The sequence below is a fragment of the Ambystoma mexicanum genome, chromosome 3q, assembly GCF_040938575.1.
Source record: "Ambystoma mexicanum isolate Mex_15411 chromosome 3q, UKY_AmexF1_1, whole genome shotgun sequence".
Taxonomy (NCBI): Eukaryota; Metazoa; Chordata; class Amphibia; order Caudata; family Ambystomatidae; genus Ambystoma; species Ambystoma mexicanum.
The window spans coordinates 672,862,287-672,885,472 of record NC_090926.1 but is presented as its reverse complement, the minus strand read 5'-3'; the positions used below and the strand labels follow the sequence as shown (position 1 = coordinate 672,885,472).

The 23,186-nt window shown below is 44.8% G+C and overlaps 1 protein-coding gene across 1 annotated transcript in view; it reads left to right on the top strand.

The window, feature by feature from the left end:
* LOC138582868 (cytochrome P450 2C23-like) overlaps nucleotides 1-23,186 on the top strand; it is a 294,173-nt gene that overhangs the window by 177,021 nt on the left and 93,966 nt on the right. Inside the window, exon 2 of the mRNA XM_069654560.1 lies at nucleotides 5,071-5,233. Coding sequence (XP_069510661.1) covers nucleotides 5,071-5,233 — 163 coding nt within the window. The remainder of the gene's footprint in view (nucleotides 1-5,070; nucleotides 5,234-23,186) is intronic.

The window sequence follows — 23,186 nt, the reverse complement described above, 5'->3', positions numbered from 1 at the left end:
TCAGAGCAGCCCTTAATATCCCCAGATCAGCCCACATCTCGGAAACCAGGAAAAACCTTCATTGGTTATCAGTCACCCAAAGGATTTCACTAAAATTGCTTGCCCTGACCTACAAATGCATGAATAATCTGCCTCCCACCTATCTTTCCTCACGGTTCACACAGTATACCCCATCTCGATCCTTAAGATCTACCCTTAGCCAGAGCCTACTGATCCCGAGATACAAGCTCCAAACAGCCGGTGGGTCTAGCTTCCTAGTTCTGGCAGCCAAATTGTGGAACTCTGTTCCCCTTACTATCAGAAACCTTCCTTCCTTGAATCTATTCAAACAAAAAGCCAAACGCTGGCTAGTCACATCTAATGACCAAGCTGCATTCTGAAAATTTGATGACCTATGTATTTCTGACCGAACTAACAATGTGCTTGATTACTATGTTCAATTTCAATGTTATTTGACATGTCATACTGTTATGTAACTTTTGCTCTGAAGATATGCGCCCGGTAGCCTCCGGGCCTGGTTTGCGCTATACAAATAAAATAAATACAAATACAATGCATCAGCAATGCTGTTCCGAAATGAAAAAGCCAACATTTTCTTTTTCTCAATGCAAGAGTTAACCGCGGTTATAACGGGTATAATTGGGATCAGTCGAAAAGGAAAAGGAAAACAAAATGACATTTGGGGGAGGAAATGGCATCAGGCTAGAGGTGTGGAGGGGGGAATAAGACACCATGTGAAATTGGGGGCTGGGGACCAAGTTCAGCGCTCAAATGTTTTCGCATAACCGCGGGTATCCTGCAGGATAACCGCAGTTATGATAGAAAACTAGATCAGGAATGAAAGTGCGTCAGATGAAAGTACAAGTGTTTGGGGTAATGGGAGAGGGCTAGGGAGGTAAAAAGAACTTAAGGGGAGTGAGGGGAGTATGGCATCCGGAGGGGGACACTTGGTGGGTGCATGACAGGGCAGGGAAGAGTTTTAGATTTTGCATGCTTTTGATGGATAACCATGGATATGTGTGTACGGTTACGGGCAACAGTGGTTATCTGTAGTACATTGATAACTGAGGTCATGGGAAAAACGTTTTTTAAAAAAAAAATAGATGGTTAAAAAAAATTAGATTAAGACAAAGAAAGGGGACTTTTACAGCTACAGTGAGGTGGGTGGTAATGGGTCTGGCCGAAGGCTATGGCTATTCGGTTACTTTAAGGAACTAAATGGTGCAACATAGAAAGTTGCCACAGCCAATGACCATGGCTCGTGGGCCCAAATGAAACCTAGTAGGCAACATGTAAAGGGGCCACAGCGAAGGGCCATGACTAGTTTGCCCTAGTGGTGTGGCCACGTCCGAAGTTCAGTGCCACTAGTCCTGGCCAAAGCCACGGCTAGTGGGCCCATTTAGGAAACATATTGGAGCTACATATCTAGCTTGGCCACGTCCAAAGGATCTGGGCACTGGGCATGGCCAAAGGCCATGGCTAGTGGGACCGGATGAAAGCTATTGGGGCAACATGTAAAGAAGCCACAGCCGACGGTGGGGCCACTAGTCATGGCCAAAAGCAATGGCCATGAACGCTGGGCATGGCCAAAGGCCATGGATAGTGGCACTGGAAGAAAGCTATTGGGGTAACATGTAAAGGAACCATGGCCAAAGGTCAGGGACAATGGTCATGGACGAAGGCCATGGCTACAGAGCAGGATAGAAATATAGTGTTTTAAAAGGTACAGTGGGCATGGCTAGTGGGCTCAAAAGACATGTATAGTGGCTACGGCAAGTGGGCCGTATAAAAACTATGGTATAACAAAACCTTTGAAATGTGCTGAAAAAACTTTAACTAAAGTGTTGTTAAGTTGAGCAATTTTAACGCAACAAAACCCTTGAAATTCAGTGGATGTGGAAAGTCATGAACAGCTTAGCTCAGTGCGTTCCCGTTGCAAAGTCCATGAGCACATACATATTATAAGAGAATGGAGCCACAATGACATACACAGAGGCATTATGGGGGACACAAAATTATGGAGGATATCAACAGGAAAGTGCTGAGTTAAGCTGGTCATGACTTCCCACATACACTGAATTTCAAGTGTTTTGTTGCGTTAAATCTGCTCAACTGAACTATACTTTAACTAAAGTTTTTCAGTGATTAATAAAAGCAGTCAAGAAAACACTGACTTCGAATTCCAATTAGGAGCTGATTCAGTTTGATTATATAGTTTAATGGCAAAATGTGATGTAGTTTTCCTGACCTTTTGTCATCGATACCTCTTTATTCTGTCTGAAAATAATTTACAATAGCAAAAGACACCAGGAATAATGCATATAATCATGAATTAGACATCTTCACCTGCCTATCACAATCTATTTAAATAGTTTTGAAATTATCCCTGTGCACAAGAGTAATATTAGACCTTAGATAATAGTAATTCATTACATGCAAACCTTTCTTTGACTGAGCACTAACGCCATAAGTTTGGCATGTGTATAAATAGAATGATGATAATTAATTTCTACTGCTTTGAATTGTGATCAAATGTCCCAAAGATCCGGGTGTTTGGGAACTCGGAGGCAGCATTCTTCCAGCACCCTTGTATGGCATGAGCAAATTAATGAAGACGTGTCAACATTTGCATGAGGCAAAAACGTTTAAACTCAATTTAACAGTTTAAAAATTGTCATTAATGGAGCATTGTTCCAGGGAAGTATGCAGTTGCGGTACATGCAAGTATGATTAACACCAGAGATGCTATTAATGGCTTTCTCTTCACAAGCTGTGGTCGACGGGCAGAGAGAGCTACTTTGATGAAGAGAACAACACTGGCCTCGGTCTGGTTATGGGGTGTTATCTATCGTTCCCCCCTTACTCGCTTTGCCCCTCTGAAATCTGTTTTCAATGCCTCTATCCCTCTTCTCTATCTTCTTGCCCCCATGACTCTATTGCCTTGTCTCTTATTACTCTTAGCTGGCTTTCATTTCACTCGCGACTTAAATATAACTTTCTATGTCTTGTCTTTAATTCTCTCTATGGCCTTGCTCTCGTCTACCTTCCCACTCTTGTTTCATTCTGTACTCCATCCCGTTCTCTCCGTTCTTGTTCCCAATTTCTTCTTCTTGTCCCTCGGCCTCCTTGTACTCAGTAACATTTCCGTTGTTTCTCTTTATTGGCTCCATTACACTGGAATGCCCTGCCACTCTCTCTTTGTTCTATTTCTTTATATTCTTTATTTCCTGCATCACTGAAATCCCATCTTCTTCATTCTGAATGTCAAGGCTGATTGCCCCATGTTATTTGCATTTCTCATTCTTATTGTACTGTTTTTATTATCCTATCTACAGCGCTTTGGCTTAAGGCGCTATATAAATTCCAAATAAAATACAAAATACAAAAATAGCGTTGACTGCTTTATGAACTACACATTGTGCGACACATGCCACACATAGTAGAGTGGCCTTTCACATTAGATCATACATGCAGGATTACATCTGGTTTATGCGTGATAAACCAGGCTGTGCATTACAGGTCTAGACTGGCCGTACCAACTGAGGGTATAAAGCATCTGAAGAATGTTATGTTTCCGGTGTGCAAGATTGCGATGAATGACCATTCCCGAATAAAATGGTGCTGTTGCTGAAGATAGTTCTGCACGAGATAGATGACTGAACCATCTACTGGCGACCCTCAAAGGCAAGAGAAAAACCTCTTTCCGAAACATGGAATCAAAGATCTGTTGAAGATCAGTTTGTCTTAATGAGCGACGTCAATGACCTATGAATGAGTCTTGCTCATGAGCTGCATCAAATAGAAGGTTGCTCGGGGAATGCTGGAGGCCAGGGATGGATTTACAAGTGGGGACTGCAGTGAGAAAATGTCTAATCTCTGAAGCAAGGGATAAAATGCAGAACTCTGCAACCATTTTTGACTCAGATTCTCAAAAGGTCAAATAAAAATAAACCTGCCCTTTATGACTGCCCCTTATTCAAACTTATATTTGTAAGCAAATGTATTATTTAAAGTTGTGGCATAATTTTGCTCTTTTATGTTCAATTCCAAAATGGGCAGTTGTTGTTATCTACATAAGTGTCCTCAATTTGAGGTTAAATATTTCAAGAGTGAAATGACTAGAAAGGTGATGGAATTCATGGAGGGTATTTTAATATGAGCAAGGTATCTAGAGAGGTTGCAAATGATGATGGGTGGTTACTTGAGAAGGTGGATAATCATGTGTGGAGAACATGGTGTAGCTGTTGTGATTGTTCAAACAAAGAATTTTCAACAGACGTGTTTTTGAAAGTCAACATAAAGAACCATGTCCAGGAATTTGAAGGATTGTGCATATATTCTGAGACCTGGGATGTGCAAGAAATTCTAACAAATGCATTTAAGGTGATTGGTGGCCGTGCTCAGTGCTTCTGTAGAGTTCCTCACTGTGTAAAAGAGCACAAGGATTGGGGGAGAAGACCAGAAATAAATCAACACGTTGAGAATCGAGGTAGGTTAGTTTAGCCTGTGATGAAAACGCTGGGAAAGGAACAGAGGAGAATGTGGTAGCCATAGCCCTAGACGCTCGATTAGATATGGGGACATGGGTTCGAAAGTGATCCTGTTGAGAAAGAAAAGGACTTGCCTTGTGTGGCAGCAACTAGAGAAAATTAGGATTTCTGAAGCAGTGCCCACTTGGAAAAAACTTGTTCACTTTAGAAATTAATGATAAAATACTGCTGCATGCAGCTAGTAATGTCTTTTCTGTCATATTCTGAAGATGTTTTATTTTTGAAAGATTTCAAAACGTATAGGATGGGCAATGTGTGATTTCCGGGGCATGTTGTGATGAAATGATATGAAATGTGCAGTAGGATTGCAAGTAGTGTAAAACCTGGGGAGGAGAACAATTGATCAGCAGCTAGAGAAGCAGACTAAGCAAAAATGTGGAACCATTAATAAATGCACTTTTGTGTAGCACTGCAGTCTGCCTAGAAGAGGAAGACCATTCTTCAAAAGTTGCAAGTCCTTGAACTTTGCTGACATTCCATCATGTCACCTGTTTTACTGGTCTCCTTCTCCATCTTTCAGCTCAGGGAGATCTATGGCGATGTCTTCACCGTTTACCTTGGCATGCAGCCTGCTGTGGTGCTTTGTGGCTACGACACGCTGAAGGAGGCTTTTCTGGGTCAAGCAGATGACTTTGGTGGCAGAGCGATACTGCCAGTCTTCGAGAGGCTGACTAAGGGACAAGGTACCATCTCTCACAATATTTCTATCCTAATTGTGAACAGGGTGCATGAGTGTATCACAAAGGACCTGTTGACCCATTTAAGGATGTGATTTATTTCCTATATTTTCTTATTGTATACACCCCCTACAGCTGGGATAGGTACTAATGGCAAATTGTCTGACCCGATCAATATAGAGGGGGACACTCGACAAGGATGGCCAGTGTCCCCGTTGCTGTTTGCAATTATTATTTAGCCACTCGCTGACCTGGTGAAACTAACTCATTCACGCAGCGGTCTGAGAATCGGTGGAGTGCAAGTATCATTTCTCTGTATGCAGATGACCTTCTATTACCCTTTTGTGATCCACTAGAAAATGTAGGGCCCATTGTGACTGAAGTGGCTAAATTTGCACTTCTCTCAAGATTATGGGCCTCATCACGAGTTGGGCAGTAACGCCGGCACTAATAGCGCTGGCGCTATCTGCCCTACTGCCAAACCCCCCCGGCGCTATTAGCGCCAGATCATGGGTTTGGCGGTAATGGAAGTCCCCATTCCCCACTGAGCCAATTCGGGAATGCCCCATTCCCCATTGGCCTCAATGGGGAATTTTCGTGCTCATACCGCCGGTGGATTTCCCGCCGGCCGTATGAGCGCGAATTTTCGGCGGATTTCTCTCCATCTCAGAGCTGGGGAGAAATTTGCCGAAGCCCTGATTTGGCGGACCCTTAAATCCAGTGGTAATAGCGCTACTGCCGGATTTAAGGGTTACCGCCAAATTCGTGATGAGGCCCTGTGTGAACCAAACCAAATCCAAGTTGTTCTGCTCACTGGACCACACCAGAGGTAACATATTTGGGAATGAAGATCTCCAGCACATGTGAATCATTGTGTAAAGATAATCACCACACTTACCTGGATGGACTAATGATCAAACTACAGAGGTGGCAATGTTTGCCGCTCACGTTAGCAGGCAAAGTCTCGTTATTGAAAATGCTGATCCTTCCAAAAGTCCCGGACACTCCTTTAAATAACTGAACTCGTTAATACTGAAGTTCATGTGGCATTCTGGTGTGGTTCGCATGAAATGGTCTTACCTGACTAAACCTTATGATAAAGCGGCACTTCTAGCCACTGATTTCAAGCCACATTGCATAGTGGCACAGGCACAGTATGCCTCTTACTGGTTTCGGTCGGGCAGCAAAACCCCTCATCTTCAGATGGAAAAGAATATTGTCAAACCATACGACATTAGAACCTTGTTGATTAATCCTAAATATACAGACACGTGCGTGTTTGATTGAGCAGAGATCATAGCTCAGAGGATGCTTTTTCCGTTTACTAAAGTGGTTTAACCATACTGCATGGACTTACCCTTGTTGAATTGTTACGTTTTTTCAATTACTATTGATATGGGTCTTTCCGGGGGTTGGATGCGTTTAGGCACAAAGTTAAGGGACATGTATTCTGCTAGGCAATTCATTACTATCTCGGATGCCATCTCTAATGTGCGTCGAAATCCCCTGTGGTTACTACAATATTATAGACTTCGCACAGCTTTGCGGATCTTGCGGGCGAACTTCCCAGATGAACCGCTTAACGACCCGTGTCTCTTATACTGCAAGAGAGGAGAATTGTAACCACCTAGTGTGCACACTTTACAAATTAGTATTGGGCCTGGCCCCAGTTGGAGAATCCAAAATTCGTAATAAGTGGGCTTGAGATATGGATGTTGATATTACAGATGATATGTTGTGGGACATGTGTAACTTGCTACGGGAAGCGTACATGAATTAGAAATGTAGGCTTATTCATAATAAAATATTGAACAGTGGCACTACACACCTGCCAGAATGTGCCTTTATAAATGAGATTGTGCAGGTTTTGCCACAAATGTGGTTCTGATGAAGCGACTACCATACATATGTTTCGGTCTTGCCCAAACCTAGCAGACTTTTGGGGTGAAGTATGCACTAGTTTTGGAAATATAAGGGGAAGTTGCCTACAGGGTAGCCCACTTATGTGCTTGTTTGGTCAATATGAAATAACCCCTATATCCTCGCGCATATTGCTTAATGTAGGGTTTCTCCTTGCTAATAGATGTATTTTGTTGCACTGGATGCATCAGAGAACTCCTACTAAGGAACAGTGCTTGAGGGATGTTTGGTCCAATAACATGGAAGAAGTATGGATTTCTATGGCCCCCTTGTCTAACCGACCTAATGATATTTGGTCACAATTGAAACTATACTTACTAAATAATACTTCTTTGTTTGAGCAGATATATGAAAACTGAGGTGTGTACTCTTGCTCTCTATGTCGGCATTAAGCCACCCAAAGTTATGGACACTGGAAGTTATTACCTCATATATGATTATTGTTGTCCACACCTGTATATTTGTTTTGATTTCTTATTGTCTGTGAAACTGACAAATAACTGTTAGGTAGTTTCTGTGGGTGGACGCACATCTCCCATTCTCCAGGTGCCTGGGAATGCCTGACCCATTAGCAAAAATAACATCAACACATGGTGTTTCAGCCAAAAGTTAAAATTGGAGGATCCCATAATTCCAATTGGTCAGCCCACAACACCGGAGCCTGCAGCACACTGTGTGTGACCCACATCTCGCTGGACTGAGTTGGCCAGCACCCGCCAGACTGAAGCCACATGCAAGGAGAACCTTGCAGAACCCCTTGTATTGTGTCCATTTAAAGATGGCAGGCACCTCACCGCTAGAAAGGAATGGGTTTTGCCTTGCCCCATCCCCAGTCCCACCTCTACCTTTGGCGCATTGGCCATTGCCCACATTATCAGAGCCTATCGAGGGAAGCTGCCATGCAAAGCCAGCCCCCTTCAAAGGCCCATATCCAAGGCCTGATTACCCTATCTGCGCCTATCCGGGAATGGCCGCCTCACTGGCCCAGCTATGTTGCACAACATTCGAGGTGCCGATCAGGAACAACGATCTTGGTCAAAGACCAGACCTGATGTTATCCCCTGCTCCACAACAAAAAAATATATTGCGATGTAGCAACACCACTGCTGAGCACCATATCACCTCACCGCTACTACAGGTAAGAAGAGCTCATACTCTTCTGGCCCTTCCACCAACGTTCTTTTCACTGCCTCTGATGAGTATTGCATCCAATGTAAGCAAACCAGAACATCTTACAGCGCCACCACATCTCCTGACAGAACACTTTCCCACTCATCTCGATACCACTAAAATTCGCTATACCACTGGCCTGAGCAGCCTTGTACTGCTGTTATATCCCCCTGCCCCACTGGGTGCGGCTTATCCGGCATGGGCCTTGTAACTTTGTACTGACTTCTGCATGTTTAATTAAACTGCTGGCTCTGACTCTGTAATCCCGGCCTGTAACACTTGACCTTACCTAACCAGACTCTTCAGCATGTATGGCCACTGTAGCCTTGTAACACCTGATTGGACCGACTCTAGACACACCAGCAGGTATTGCCGTTGTATCCTTTTAACACCCGATTTGACCTAGCCTTCACTTGGAATTTATTCTTGTAACCATGCATAGCACCTAGATGCCTCAGGGCTTTGTGTGCTGCTATAAATGTAATAATAATAAATAAATAAATCCGTATGCAGATTGAATTACATCTATTGGCACGCCACACATAAATTGCCATGGTGTTCTTGGTTTCATGAAATCTATATTGAAAACGACAGAAGGCTCATCAGCATTTCACATTATTGATGTTTGTGTTCTTCAACAAAGCTAGTTTGAAATGTTTACAAGATTGAGGCACAGACTAAGAAGATAGCCAACCTGGCACAACTAGTGAGGACAGCCTTTAGGCTCCAAAACAGAAAGAATGGTTTGAGTAAATATTGAGGAAGGTTCTAGAATTCCGTGTCCGTGAGACACACTCAAAGAACTCCAGCGGGCATACATCAACCCCTACATAACACTTCTCAAGACCCAAAATCCTATCTTTACTGCATCCTTGCCCATTTTCCCCTGTCTACGCCTCCACACTCTGCTTCCAACTGGGCCCTGCTTACGTCTCCCAATTACCGCCACATCTACCCTCCCAGAGTTCAATATTCAAGCTACCTATTGAGGCTGCTGTGAACACAGAGTCAATAGCCAGTGGAGGCAACCTGCAGGCTAGTGGGAATATTTATATTTATGACATGTAGGAAAAGTTGCAACTGTGCCTGCACTTATTTCCGCCAAGATAAATTACTGGTGTATTTCCTTTTGCTATGGATGACAAATCCAAAAGTTCTGTTGTATTTGATAAAGTTTTTTTATTTTGAATTTTCAGCCCCTCTTGGATGACACGTGTTTCGCAGAATTTTCAGGTGGGTTTGAGCCCAAGACTAAAAGTGCTTAATTTACAACAAGAACATTATTCTTTGTGTGAACCGTAATGGCACATTAAAGGCCCGGATTTGAAAAAGGCGCAGGTTGTATGCCGAAACACGTGTCATCCAAGAGGGGCTGAAAATTCAAAATAAAAAACTTTATCAAATACAACAGAACTTTTGGATTTGTCATTTATAGCAAAAGGAAATACACCAGTAATTTATCTTGGCGCAAATAAGTGCAGGCACAGTTGCAACTTTTCCTACAGTTTACAAACGGAGTAGAGAAACTCAGTGTCTCCGTAGTGACCTACACTCATGCGACAAAGAACCAACCACAAAAGACAAAAACCCTAAAAAGGCTAATAATCACCAAGTAACCCCGATTTGGTCGCGAAGGTACAGGCCTATGATATCTCTAAAAAGTTCCTCAATGTTAGAAAAATATATTTGACATATTAGTCTCATTGAGTATTTGCAGGCCCATAGTCATGGTTTTAGTGGTTGTAGTTTTTTAATGGTTTAGTTTCTATGGCAATACAACTTCAAGCATGCTTTGTCAAGGCTGCATTTACTCTGTAGCATGGCAAAGTAGAGTGAACAATGCTGTGATAACAAACACCTAGGGCTTAACTGTAAACCAAATCGACATTGCTTTCCTGCGGTTAGGGCAATAGTTTTTATCACAAAAGAATGGTACTAGGAGAGGTATTTACAAAAAAAGACAACATTCTCATCTTGCTAACAGAACACACATGCAGACTGTTCCTACCAAGACGAACACCCTGACCCTATTAGGGGTATCACTCCCTAAGTGTCCGGTGGTGCACTGCCAATCTAAAAGGGATAGCGAGGAGGCTCTCCCTAATCAACAAGTATACACATATACCTAAACAATGGCTTAAAAAGGCCAGACACAAGTATATAGGTTCTATAGCGAGACAGTGTACATTAGATCTAGCCTCCTCAATGTGGAGCAGGGAATACTAAGTGCCTGGAATTTCTTTATCTTTTATTTAATCACCAATGAGGCGGTGTTATAGGGTGAGGTTGTTCCTCTTAGTGGGGACAGTCTGCATATTTGTCAGCAAGATGATAATTTTGTCTTATACAATGCTGTGATAATACATCCAAAGTGTTTAGTGAAGTGAATATATAACAAGAGATAGGGATTGAAGGAAAACAAAATGTCAATGAGAAACCCATAATTGTCAGCTAATTATGAAGCAATCGTAGTTACACATTATCTAGAATGGCTGAGATAATTAACTGCGGACATAATAGTTATGCATTTGGTCTGTTTAAGAATCACAGGTGTTTTGGGGTAAGCATCTGCCAGAGAATTTAAAAATAAAATACAAAAGCACTAGTGGAAAAATAATGGTAGGTGGGTGCATTGAACTCTAAATGAGTATTTGGAAAAGTATGTAGTGTCTTCAATTTCTTTTGTGTGGGAAGGGTAGACACAGGGATTCCTGAAAGTGTGGGATTTCTGGTGAACCCGGGTGTCTGGGGAAGTTAAAGTAAATATCAGTAGACAGTTAAGGCACCTGTGGGGCTTGCAGCACTGTGGCGGTATTCAAGCAATATTCTGTTACAAAGTGGCTCCTTGTGAGGTTACGTTGAACTAATGTCTGACGATGGTTTATAAACACCAGCCATGAGAAAACAAAAGGGGGTGGGGTGGAGGTAAGGTCCTGAGACAGGCAGGGTTGTTGTGCTTGCCTCAGCTGATTACTGTGACTAATCGGAAGAATTAGCGGCCATGTTGACATTAGAGGTGTGTTAGTCCTGTAGTGGGTGCCAGTCCTACATTTCATATATGTTTAGAGGAGTAAATGTGTTGTTTTCAGAGTAAATGGAGGGAAACCTTTAATACCATGTGAAGGCAAGTCCCTGAATGCTCACACCAGAGAGAATACTACCCACCAGGGAAGAAAGGTCCAAGTCGATCTTGTAAGGATAAGAAGTTTTAATCTCATACACAGAGGAGTGCACCAGCAATGGACTTTGCTGCCAAGAATGTTCTGCTGAAAATGAGTACAAGCAGAATCTTATCAAGAAAAACATCGTCGGGGCGTGGCCAGCAAGCAAACGAAGACGTGAATCCTCAGTGCTCCTGTGGCCGCCATCAACATCCTGGAAATATCATGTGATAGACAATCCCAAAACGCAGGAAAAAGATAATCCTGAACAGCAGAACCCTGCAGCAATGTACAACAGCTGCTGTGTTTAAAATGTGCTGCACAGAATACAAGATATCAACGGCAGAAAGTGGACACAAATGCCGCCCGGCTTCAACTAAGATGGCCGCCGTCTCCGAGACGCAGTGAAACGCATCAGAAACAAGCAAGAACTGCAATACGGCACCCACCCACTGCGACTAACAACCGATCCAGCGCCGTCAGACGGGCTTGATTGAGTACCGCCGCCGCAGACCTCTGCTGTCCCCGGGCAAAATGGACATGTGAACACATGGAGGTGAAGGGGGTAGGGTGGACCCCCGCGCCGTAGTATGCTGCTGCAGCTGTGATCCGGAACACCGACGAGGCTGACTCCGACACAGTGTGGTGCCTCCCGCAGGGTAAGAAGCAGATTGCCTGGGACTGCCACAGGGGTGCTGCCATACGCGGAGATAGTGCACAGACGCCCCCTCTGGATGAGACCGGCATGGGTGGTGGTGGTGGGGCAACCCCCCCACCCTTGGGAACCGGCAAAGAGAATCCCCCAGACACTGCAATGGGCATAGTGCGGTCTGCCAACAGCATTCCAGAGAGACTGCAGACAAACCACCTCCCCAGCTACAACGTATGAAACACTGAGCTGGGCTCCCAAGCTGTGATCCAAGGAACGCGGAAGAGGAGACCTATTACTGCCACGACACACACGGATAACCAGCATCCCCTGAGGGCAAGATCTCTGCAGCTGCCCACACTGTGTATCCGTACAGGCTAAACCTGCGAACGCTGCAGTTACATCAACAGTAAAAATACTACGTACTGGAGGAATACCTCCTGTGGGAAGGAAGCAGCCCACGTGCACATGGTGGGCCCGGTATAAAGATGCCTGTGCACAATAAGTAAAAGTGTGTAACACAATGTAATGAAGGTGCGAGAGACCACTACACAGTGAAGGAGGCAAGCGGCTGACAAAGCCCACACATAGTCGCTGCTGCACCCAGCGCCAAGCCGGAGTGAAGGCACCAGGAGCTACCTGCACGACATCTGCAATACAGGCTGGTTTTACAATGGCGACACAGAGAGAAGTAAGGAGGCCCATGCAGATTCCCCTGTGCACCGGCATACACGTCTTTGGGTGCAGTCTTGGACTGCGCTCTGGGAAGCACCTGACACTCTGACATCTGGTGCTCCAAGGGGGGACATGCCGACACTGCCTCGCAAACACCAACAACGTGGCCTAACAGGCAGAATTAAAGACCACAAGGAGAGGCAGATACTAGGCATTCCTCGGCACCACAACAACCCAATTTATGTTTGCACAATGCTACTACCCCAAGGTACCCTGGGTCACGAACTACGAAGAGGCTGTTGGTGAAACACTAGCGCCCCTGCTGCAACCACATTTGGTAAATGGCACTGGCGCCCCCCTTCAGTGCGAGGTTGCAGCCCTGAGCTCGACTCAAAATCTCGCCTAGCTGGGCAACTGCAAAAGACTGATGGCGTAGGATTGGCCCCACCGCAGTGCCCCCTATTGACAGTCTGGTATGGAAATCAGGACCATATAACAGGGCCCAAGCGAACAGATCACTCCGGAACCGCCAGGCCACTGCAACCGTTTGGGCTTCAACAGGGAAGCAGCACACCTAAGCCGATCTAGCTGTAACAGCCTGAAGTACCTCAGATCATCGGTAGCCTCTTGGCCACTCGTTCTTTGTAACCATAGTGAAAGCGGACTAATGTTGCCTGGTGAATGCCGAGCAACTCCTCGAGGACCAGAGAACAATAAGACTGGACTCACCACACGCCCGCAAGCTGCGGCTAAAGCGACTGGACCTCCAACCGTTCACAGTGGAAGACATCGCACACGCATAGTATGTTTGGTCATCCTGATCTAACGGGTGAGAGAAACTGGCAACAAACATGGGTAAGGACAAAACAAGAAAGCAATCCACCCAGAATAGAATCAACCAATATACAACGGCCTGAGTACAAGCGCACAATCCCCAGGGCCTACCCACTGCGATGGCTGAAACAGTGCGCACGCTGTCCCTAAAAGACGTCATGGCTGTGATAGCGGACTCCAGCTCTTCCATGGAACAGAAAATGGACGGGATTAGCATGGATGTATCCCTTCTCCGCCATGACCTGCAGAAACTGACCACGTGTACAGGTGAGGACGAACAGCGCCTCTCCAACACCAAAGATGGAATACACAACTTGCAACAACAACTATGAAGTGTCTCCACCAAGCTCAAGACACTGGAGGACAGGGTTGAGGAGGGTGAGGGGAGGTCAAGACGCAATAATGTACGTATACTTGGCTTACCCGAAAAGACAGAGGGCCCCAGCATGGAACTCTTTCTCGAACAATGCCTCAGCAACCTCTTTGAACCAGATTCCTTCTGAAAGTTCTTCTCAATAGAACGGTCACACTGCATGCGACGGGCTGACCAGTGCCCAGCGTCCCACTGCGCACTGTTCTAGCCAAACTCCTGAACTACAGGGACCGCAACGCACTGCTGCAGCGGGCTCGGGCAAAGGGCACGATTACCTTCAACGGCTCCAAGATAACTTTTTGCCCAGACTACACGAAGGAGGTACAGGAAGCCAGGCAATCATTTGACCAGCTTAAAAAACAGCCACATGCACTGGGCGTCAAATACGGACTGCTCTTCCCTGCTCAGCTTAAGATATATTACAAGGGCACCACGGTCCACTTCAATAACCCGAAGGAGGCTTGGCACTGGGCTGAGCAGCACATAGACGGGGACTGGTCGTCAGCCCAAGGCAACAGGGGCAGAAACCCCAGAGTCCCAGCAGAACAGCAGCAGTTACCACCACAGGCAACGATACAGGAGCTGCCGAGAGTCATTGGGGCCTGAGCACTGACACTGACGCCAGTTTCTCCTTCCTCATGTGGAAGTAAGTGGCAAGATGTGGGTCGTACGGTTCGCTCAGTGGCCTGGCAACCTGGATTGTTATAAACCTGTTATTTAAAGGCGGCCATGGAAGATCGCCTCTTGGAGGGTGTGTTGTGGGAATTGTAGAGTTTTTGTTATAGTCCAAAGCGAGCGGTAGCCAGTTCTCAACTAATGTGCGGGCGACAGATGCTTCGAGTTGAAAGGAAGTGTGGGGTGGAGGGTGGGAGGTGGGGAAATTGTCGTAATTCAAGTTACAGCATGTTTGTTGCGAGTTGGAGGAATGTTGGAGTTCTATTGGGACAGGAATGGATTCGGGAAATAGCTATAGGACACTTTGCTGATACTACTCGACAGCACAATTACACTATGCGATATCGCACATATACCGACATGAGAGACACATACCAGGACTTGCACCCAACCGATGCATCGCATGACAAAACGCCCCAGGCCCTGAAACTCCTGACCTGGAATGTTAATGGTCTGGGAAACAGCCTTAAGAGGAGACTGCTACTACAGCTCCTAAACAGACATTCCCCGGATGTAGTCTGCCGACGGAAACACACCTGGCAGGTACGACTGCACTCTTTTCAAACGCACTAACTATCGTACTGCTATACAGGCTGGTTTTACAATGGGCTCTCGTGGGGTGTTTATTCTGATACACAAAAGGCTCCCTCTTACCCTCTTGAAAGTACTACAGGACACAGGTGGTAGAATCACATATGTCACGGGTACATTATGGAACCAAACAATCTCCCTAATGTCAATCTACTCTCCTCCCACACTACTCACAACACTAATACACAATATTACTTGGATACTGGTGGAGGACATGGCAGACATCTTGATTCTTGGAGGGGACTTTAACAAGGTCATGAATGTCACCTAGACCGTACACACCTGTGAGGGCAGGACCCCAACTTGCCACCAAACCTGCTACCTTTGCCCAGAGCGCTGGGACTTTGGGATGTGTGGTGGGATTTGCACCCTGACAAAACAGAATATTCTTACCATTCGGGAGCACACGCCTCACTATCACAGCTCAACACATTTTTCATGCCGGTGACTGCGATACACATGGCAACCCGAGCACACTTCCTCCCGTGGGGTATCTCAGACCACTCCCCCCTCCTCATAGAGATTGAGACCTCAACACCACATCCGACACTGACGTGGCGGCTGAATAGTTACTATCTGGGTTTTCCGGATCTAATTGAACGAATGGAGTCCACCACAAAAACATACTTTGAGCTGAATGAGGGGTCAGTAGATAGTGCAATAACACTGTGGGAGGCATACAAACCGGTGCTCTGGGGAGAAATCATATCCTGGACCACAGCTCACAAGAAAGCACACCTGAAAACATTAGAGGAGGCGGAAGAAAATGTGTATCAAGCGGAGAACGCCCATCTTGCCGTTGATAAACCAGAAACACAGAGAGCCCTGGTATTGGCCCAAAAAGTCTGCAAAACGTGGCTCTGGATAACGCTAGACAAGCCCACAATACAATGAGAGCTAGAATATATGAAACTGGAGATAAAGCAGGGAAGATATAGCATGGATAGAACAGAGAGATGAAGGCCACAGTCAAGTAAGAGCAATTAAACCAGACAACGTAGACCCGCTCCATACGGATGCGGAGATCATGGAAGAATTTGCAAAATATTATGCAAACCTATATCGAGCCCCCAGATCTCTCTATTTTACACACCATTACTCTCCCCTCCCTAAGTGCAACACAGATAGCCTCTCTGGAAAGAGAAATCACAGAAGGTGCGGTACTATTGGCAATGGCACAGCTCCAATCCGGGAAGGCACCTGGCCCGAATGGTTTCCCGATTGAGACCTGGAAAAAGATAGGGGGCGGTGAGATTGCCCCGCACCTCCTAAATATGTACCAACAAGCTAGGGACCTAGGCAGCCTGCCGACAGATTTTAGGACAGCCACCATAATAGTCATACCTAAAGCGGGCAAACCCCCGGACAAACGCGGGTCGTACAGACACATTTCCCTCATCAATAGTGAGGCAAAAATCCTGGCCAAAGTGCTTGCAATGTGTCTCCAACGTGTCATAACAACACTGATTCACCCAGACCAATGCGGTTTTATGCCGGGCAGATCCACAAGAATGAATATCCGCCGACCACACCTGGCGCTTGAACATATACAGACATCTCCGGACCCCTTGGCACTATTGGCAATAGATTTCGAAAAAGCATTCGACTCTGTATACTGGGAAGCACTATGGGAAATCATGCGCATGTTGGGATTTAGCAAACAATTCTTGGGCAGGGTGCAACTTCTCTAACTCCCCAATAGCTAAAATCAGGGTGAATGGCGGGGCATCTCGACCCTTTGAGCTGGGGAAGGGGACACGGCAAGACTGACCCTGTCAGCACTAATATTAGCACTAGCGATGGAACCCTTGGCCGAAATGTTAAGCAGCACGCATACATGGAGCGGTTCCCCCGGCCCGACGGGATGGGAAGACCGGGTGTCTTTATATGTGGACGATCTTCTTATATATCTAAAAAATCTAAAAAAAAAAAAACCTGACATTGCATGCTCAGTGGTGACACAACTCCTGAATTGTTATGAGGCCTTCAGTGGTCTAAAAGTAAATTGGACCAAATCAACACTTTTCACGCTCAACGAGCAGGGGGAGAGCGTCCCAGAAGGCTGCCCTTAGAGTGGAGAAAGATCACTTCTGGCACCTAGGTATCAGGATCACAAGAAACCTTGTAGACTACACGGGTGACAACTTACAGCCAATTATGGATAGATTCACAAGAGACGTCCAACATTGGCTATCCCTGCCCCTGACCCTACTGGGATGGGCGGCACTGTTTAAAATGCTGGCACTTCCCCATTTCTTATGTCCTGCAAAACGCCGGCTCCACATCCCACGGCGGGTGTGCCAGAGAATAGATTGCACACTTGGGAAACTCTTGTGGGCACCCAAGGATAGCTCTCCGAACGCTTCAGAGATCTGTGTGGGAAGGTGGTATTGGCCTACCTAGGCTACAAACATATTTCTGGGCCAGCCAGTCTGTGGTTAACGACGTACTCCATGCTGACAATTCACTACCGCATGTGAGGATGCCAACGGCCATGCAGCTGTATCAAAAACCGCCAACATCACTCCCCCCGAAAATGCTGATGCACACACCTCGAATCTGGTCAGAAATCCACGCTTTCATAGGCTGGGATAAGAAAGTCACACCACTGCAACCACTGTGGGAAAATGGGAACCTCCCTGAGATTGAAAAACTACCTAGGTGGCCTGCCTGGGTGACGAATGGTATAGGAAAGGTGGGAGATATGGTAACAGATGGCAGCGTAATACCCTTTGAGGAACTAACATCGAAATTTAACCTATCGGTAATAGAGAGATACCATTATACACAGATCCGGCACGCACTGCAACAACGCCTACCGGCCCTATCCAATATGCCAGAATGCACTCCCATGGAAAGAAACATACTTGTGTAGCGCATTATTCTAAGCTTACCACGGTTATGTATGGTACTATCAAAACCAAATGGGAGAGGTAGGTGGGAGACATCATGGCTGAAGACTGGATCACGATAATAATGTACCCACGTGAGATGGCCATCTCTGCCAGACTGCTGCTGGTCCAATTAAAAATACTGCATAGAATTTACTACCCGAAAGTGGCCCTTTATCGCTGGGGAAAGGTCGCAGAACCCAATTGCCTGCGATGCTGGAGTGAAGAGGGAACGTTTTTTCACATATTGTCGGGTTGCCCACATGTACAACACTTTTGGCAGCAGTGCTGAGATATACTGTTGAGAGTCCTGGGCCAGTCGATCCCCAAAGATCCCAAGATGCTACTGCTGGGGGTGGAGGATAATGCTGAATGTCACAATATTTTCAACCGCCACAGCAGTGATCAAAAGGAACATTGCGAGATTATGGGGCTCCTCAGAGCCGCCAGTAGTGGAACAATGGGTCACGGACGTTCAGATTTGCATGACCATGGAACAGAGAGTGTATAGGGTATGAGGATGCCCGGATAAAGCTGGGAAGATCTGGCAGAGGTGGGAAGATGCTATGTGAATTCATGGTTTATGGTTATGGTAAGAGATATGTGATGCAAAAGATTCGGTCAAAACAGAATTGGGAAGGCCTCATGTACTGTAAGTGAATCACCAGAACCCGATGTTTCTAGTTATGTTTTGACTCCCACAGGAGTCTGTTGTATGACTGAAAAAAACCGATAAAAAACAATAAAAATAAAATATGTTGAGTCCACCACCCAAAAGCGCCCCGTTCTTTTATTTTTTAAATCCCACCCAAACTCCCTCCCCATCAGTTTTAATCACTTACATATTTAATTTAAAATTCAGTCTTTTTTCGTTAATTTTTTTTATACCTCTGTTATTTTCTGATAAAATCACTGGATACCGCCATAGCTTTTTTACGGTTTACCCTATCATTTTATTTTTAAATTCTTTTAAATTATTATTATTTATTTAATGTGGTACAGTTACAAGTAAACTTTTCACATAATAAATCATACAATTCATATTCAAAACCAACTAATTAATACATTTCATTATTTCTCAATAAAACAATAAAGATACCAGATTATGTACAAAGCAAATAAAACAAGAATACATTATGACTAATATAGATTTTAAGCATAATTACTTGTTCCACAACTAAGTTCAGATGCTGATACTCAAGAGTTTCTCCACTGTCAACCAAACATTATATAATGATATAAGGCGACTCATATTACTTGAGTTTATACATTCCAGCCAAAAAAAGGACTCACTTATTGAGTCCAGATGGTGAACATATCTGCTATAATGGAGTTGATATATCTTAACCATAGTGGGACACTCGGTCAGAATATGTTTAGCTGTGTCTTGGATTTCAATGTTCTTACATAATCGACAGATACATTCTATTACCGATAACTGTCTCTCACACCCTATAATTGCCAATAAGGGGAGATGGTCAATTCTAGCCAACAATATAAATCTTCTCAATCTAACAGAAGGACAGAGGTTCAGATATTGTTGGGGCCTCCTATATGTGTATAAAATATACGTAATGAACTTGTATCTTTTGAGATTACTAAAATGTGCATAATTTTCCAACCAGTCCCATAGATCAACATGTTTGGCTAAAGATGTCTTCACTGTGGTCACATTGCTGCCCCTTCTAGGTGTCCAAAAAATGTCTTGATAGAAACTTTCCATGCTGTCCCTGAGACTGGATTTGCCTGCTTCTTTAGATATTCCTTGCTTCATAGATGCTATCAGGGGATTTTCTGGCATATTGCACATTTTCAAATATGTTTCAGCACGCTTTTTTTTAACACAATCGATTTTAATGATGGTAGCCCTCGTTCTAATCTGATTATAGCCATTGGAATGCATGTTGGGAGACTCAAGATCTTTCTCCAAAACTCGCCCTCCACTTTTTGGAGCCATTTCAGATCAATCAATATCAGTGACTCCAGGCCATAAGTAATCATTGGTGCTAAGACCTGAATATAAAGTTGCTGCACCCCACAGATCGTATAGCCACTAAAATGGACTGTAAATTGGTATAGAAGGGCAGTAATCTGCATCACCCTGGTAGTGCGTGCATGTATACATGAAAGGTATTCACCTTGTGCTTGTAACTCTGCCCCAAGATATTTTTATTGGGGTGTGTACAAGATCTCTACCTCACGAATCACTAATCTGGGGCGAGCAATATTTTTGCCATAGAAAACCATCATCTGAGTTTTCTCTCGATTAATGACCAGCCCGTTAGTTTCTGCATATGCCCACAGCGTTTCTGTAGAACGAGATAGTCCACCGAAAGTATGGTCAAAGATGACAATATTGTCAGCATACGCTAAAACAGAACAATGGCTCAGACCCATTTTTGGTGGACACTTATGCACTGCTGCAATGGTCTCAATTGTAAAGGAACGGAGCTGTCACACATCCCTGCTTAACTCCCCTATTTTGATTTATGCTATTCATCATAGTGCCTTGTGTGTCAAGTTTGAGGGAGACCATGGTGTTCTGATAGAGAAGCTTCAAGTAATGAAGTAATCCCTCTGGGCAGACCAATAGCTCCAACTTTCCCCTGCTAACAAGATCAAAAGCAGCCTTAAAACCAATGTAAAGAACATATAGGGGAGGATTATCAACCTGCTTTGATCTCGTTCTCAGTGTATCCATGATCAAAAGATTATGAATGGTAGCATAACCTTGTCTGAATCTACTTTGAAATCTGTTGAGTAGTCCTGCCTTATCTTCCCACGCTTGTAGTTCTTGAAGAATAAGTGTGGCAAATAGTGTTCCAGCGCAGTCAAGCATAGACAACAGCCTATAATTACCCGGCTCCATCTTGTTACCCTTTTTGAATACCATAATAAGTATAGCGACCTGCCAAGAACTGGGGATTCTACCCTCTGCCAGTACTAGCATCACCAGTAACTGGGCCCAAAATTTGGGGTTACTTTTCAGCACTGCATTAGCAAGACCATTAGGTGCAGGTGCTTGAGAAGGTTTCAAATTTTTGAATTCAGTGATTAGTGATTTTAAATTTGTTTATTAATGTGGTTATTATGGTCACAGCTAATCAAGGTTCACATTCCAGTACATTGCAAGTGTAACACGATACGGCTTGACCAAACCAGAGCAAATATTCCTACCTATTAATCAGGCTTGCATACAAGGTAGAGTCTAGTCAGCAGGATTTTCAGGGAGGGATAACCCTTCAGACACGACAATCATAGTGGTCGGATTCGTGCAGCCATAGCTGCTTATGGGGGTCTGGGAGCACAGTGGATGTACATATTTACAAGATGCGAGTTAATTATTGAGTTACATTCAGGGTGGTTTATCATCAGACGGATTAAAACCTAGTTGTGGTGAGCATCTTCCAAGCCTCGAAGGTGGTATCTGAGTTGTCATCATGTGTCTGTAATGCCCCAAGCCATGCACTGGTTTCAGCCTCACATCAAATGTCATACTCATGACACCATATTGCGTATTGCAGGCCCTTTTTAAGCTTCCATGACATGGCCAATCGCTGCTTTGCAAGTATACATGCAAGGTACATGAATTTAGTAATATGCTTATATTTGCTTGGCCTAGAGTATGCGCATAGTAAGCATTCAGGTGGGTTCCAGTGGTATCGTGTAAGACCAGCCTTCGTATCGGCTTGCTCAATTTGGGACCAGAAACCCGGCACCCTCATGCAATTCCAGAACATGTGTATTAGGTCGGTGCCCTCGTGGTTGCACCATTGGCAGGATGACTGCAAATTAGCATTAAATGTAGACACTCTGCTGGGGGTTGTATACGTACAAAGAAGTATGTTAATTTGGAGCAGTCCAAATTGTGCATTGCGGTACACATGCTTGGTGAAACTCAGTGTTTGTTCCCATTGTTGGTCAGTGTTCTTTCAGCCTACATCAGTTTCGAGTGCACCTTCAATTTGGAATTTCTAGTGCTAGTCCCCTTCAGCAGACATTCATACGGTCAAGACACAGGTCTCCAGCCATCTTCCAGATTATGCATCAGAGCCAGGAGTGCAGGCTCCTCCGCTCAGCAGGCCACATATTCAGTTTGCATATAGCCACCTTTACCACCCTCATGTGTCTCGAAAATTGGCTCTTACTGTGTTAAACTGTCCAGGTTGCGAAATATCCCACTATCATACATGTCACCCCAGGTAGATATGCCTAGTTCCTTCCAGCGCCTTGCAATACCTAGTTCCTCTATGTTCAAGCACACATCAGCAGCAGTTGGGACATTGGGTGAGTAGGGATGTCATATCCGAAGTAGTTGTAGTGCTCTGGACCAGATCCGCCCACCCAATTTCACAAGCAAAGGCTGAGGATTAATGTTGCATCCCGGAACCACAGACTCTCTTTGAGCCAAGAAGGTTCCACCAGTGTCTGGAGCAGGTTGGATTCAGACATGAAGTCATCTAATAGTATGCAACAGTGGACATTCGTGAAGGTGTATAAAAACCTGGGAAGGATGATCATCTTGACTATGGCAACCCTGCCCATTAGAGAAACTGGCAACTTAGACCAGAAATTGATAGACCTCGCCCACTACCCTCTGCGTGTTAAGTGCGTGTGTGCGTGTCTTTAGGCGTGTGTGTGATTTGGGTCCCAGATATCTAAAAGAATATGTCTCCCACTTCAGCCCCAGATCCGGTAGGCTAGCTTTATCCTTCCCGCAAAGTCATGACGGGGGCAAAAGACATGATTCTGTATGTTAAAGAGATCCCGAATAACACTGCAAATTCATGCAGCATGCTGAGGACACTAGGCAGTTTAGGTTGTGATTCACATAGGTAGAGCAAAACATTGTTGGGGTACAGTGATATGAAATAGAAGCCATCTTTTGAGGAAAGTACTGCTATTGCCAAAGTCATATCCTGTGCCAAGAATTATATTTGAGCTTGCGATGCAATCCTTGGATTCCATAGTCACCTGGAAGTACCTAGACTTCTACATGAAAACCTTGGTAGATTATATT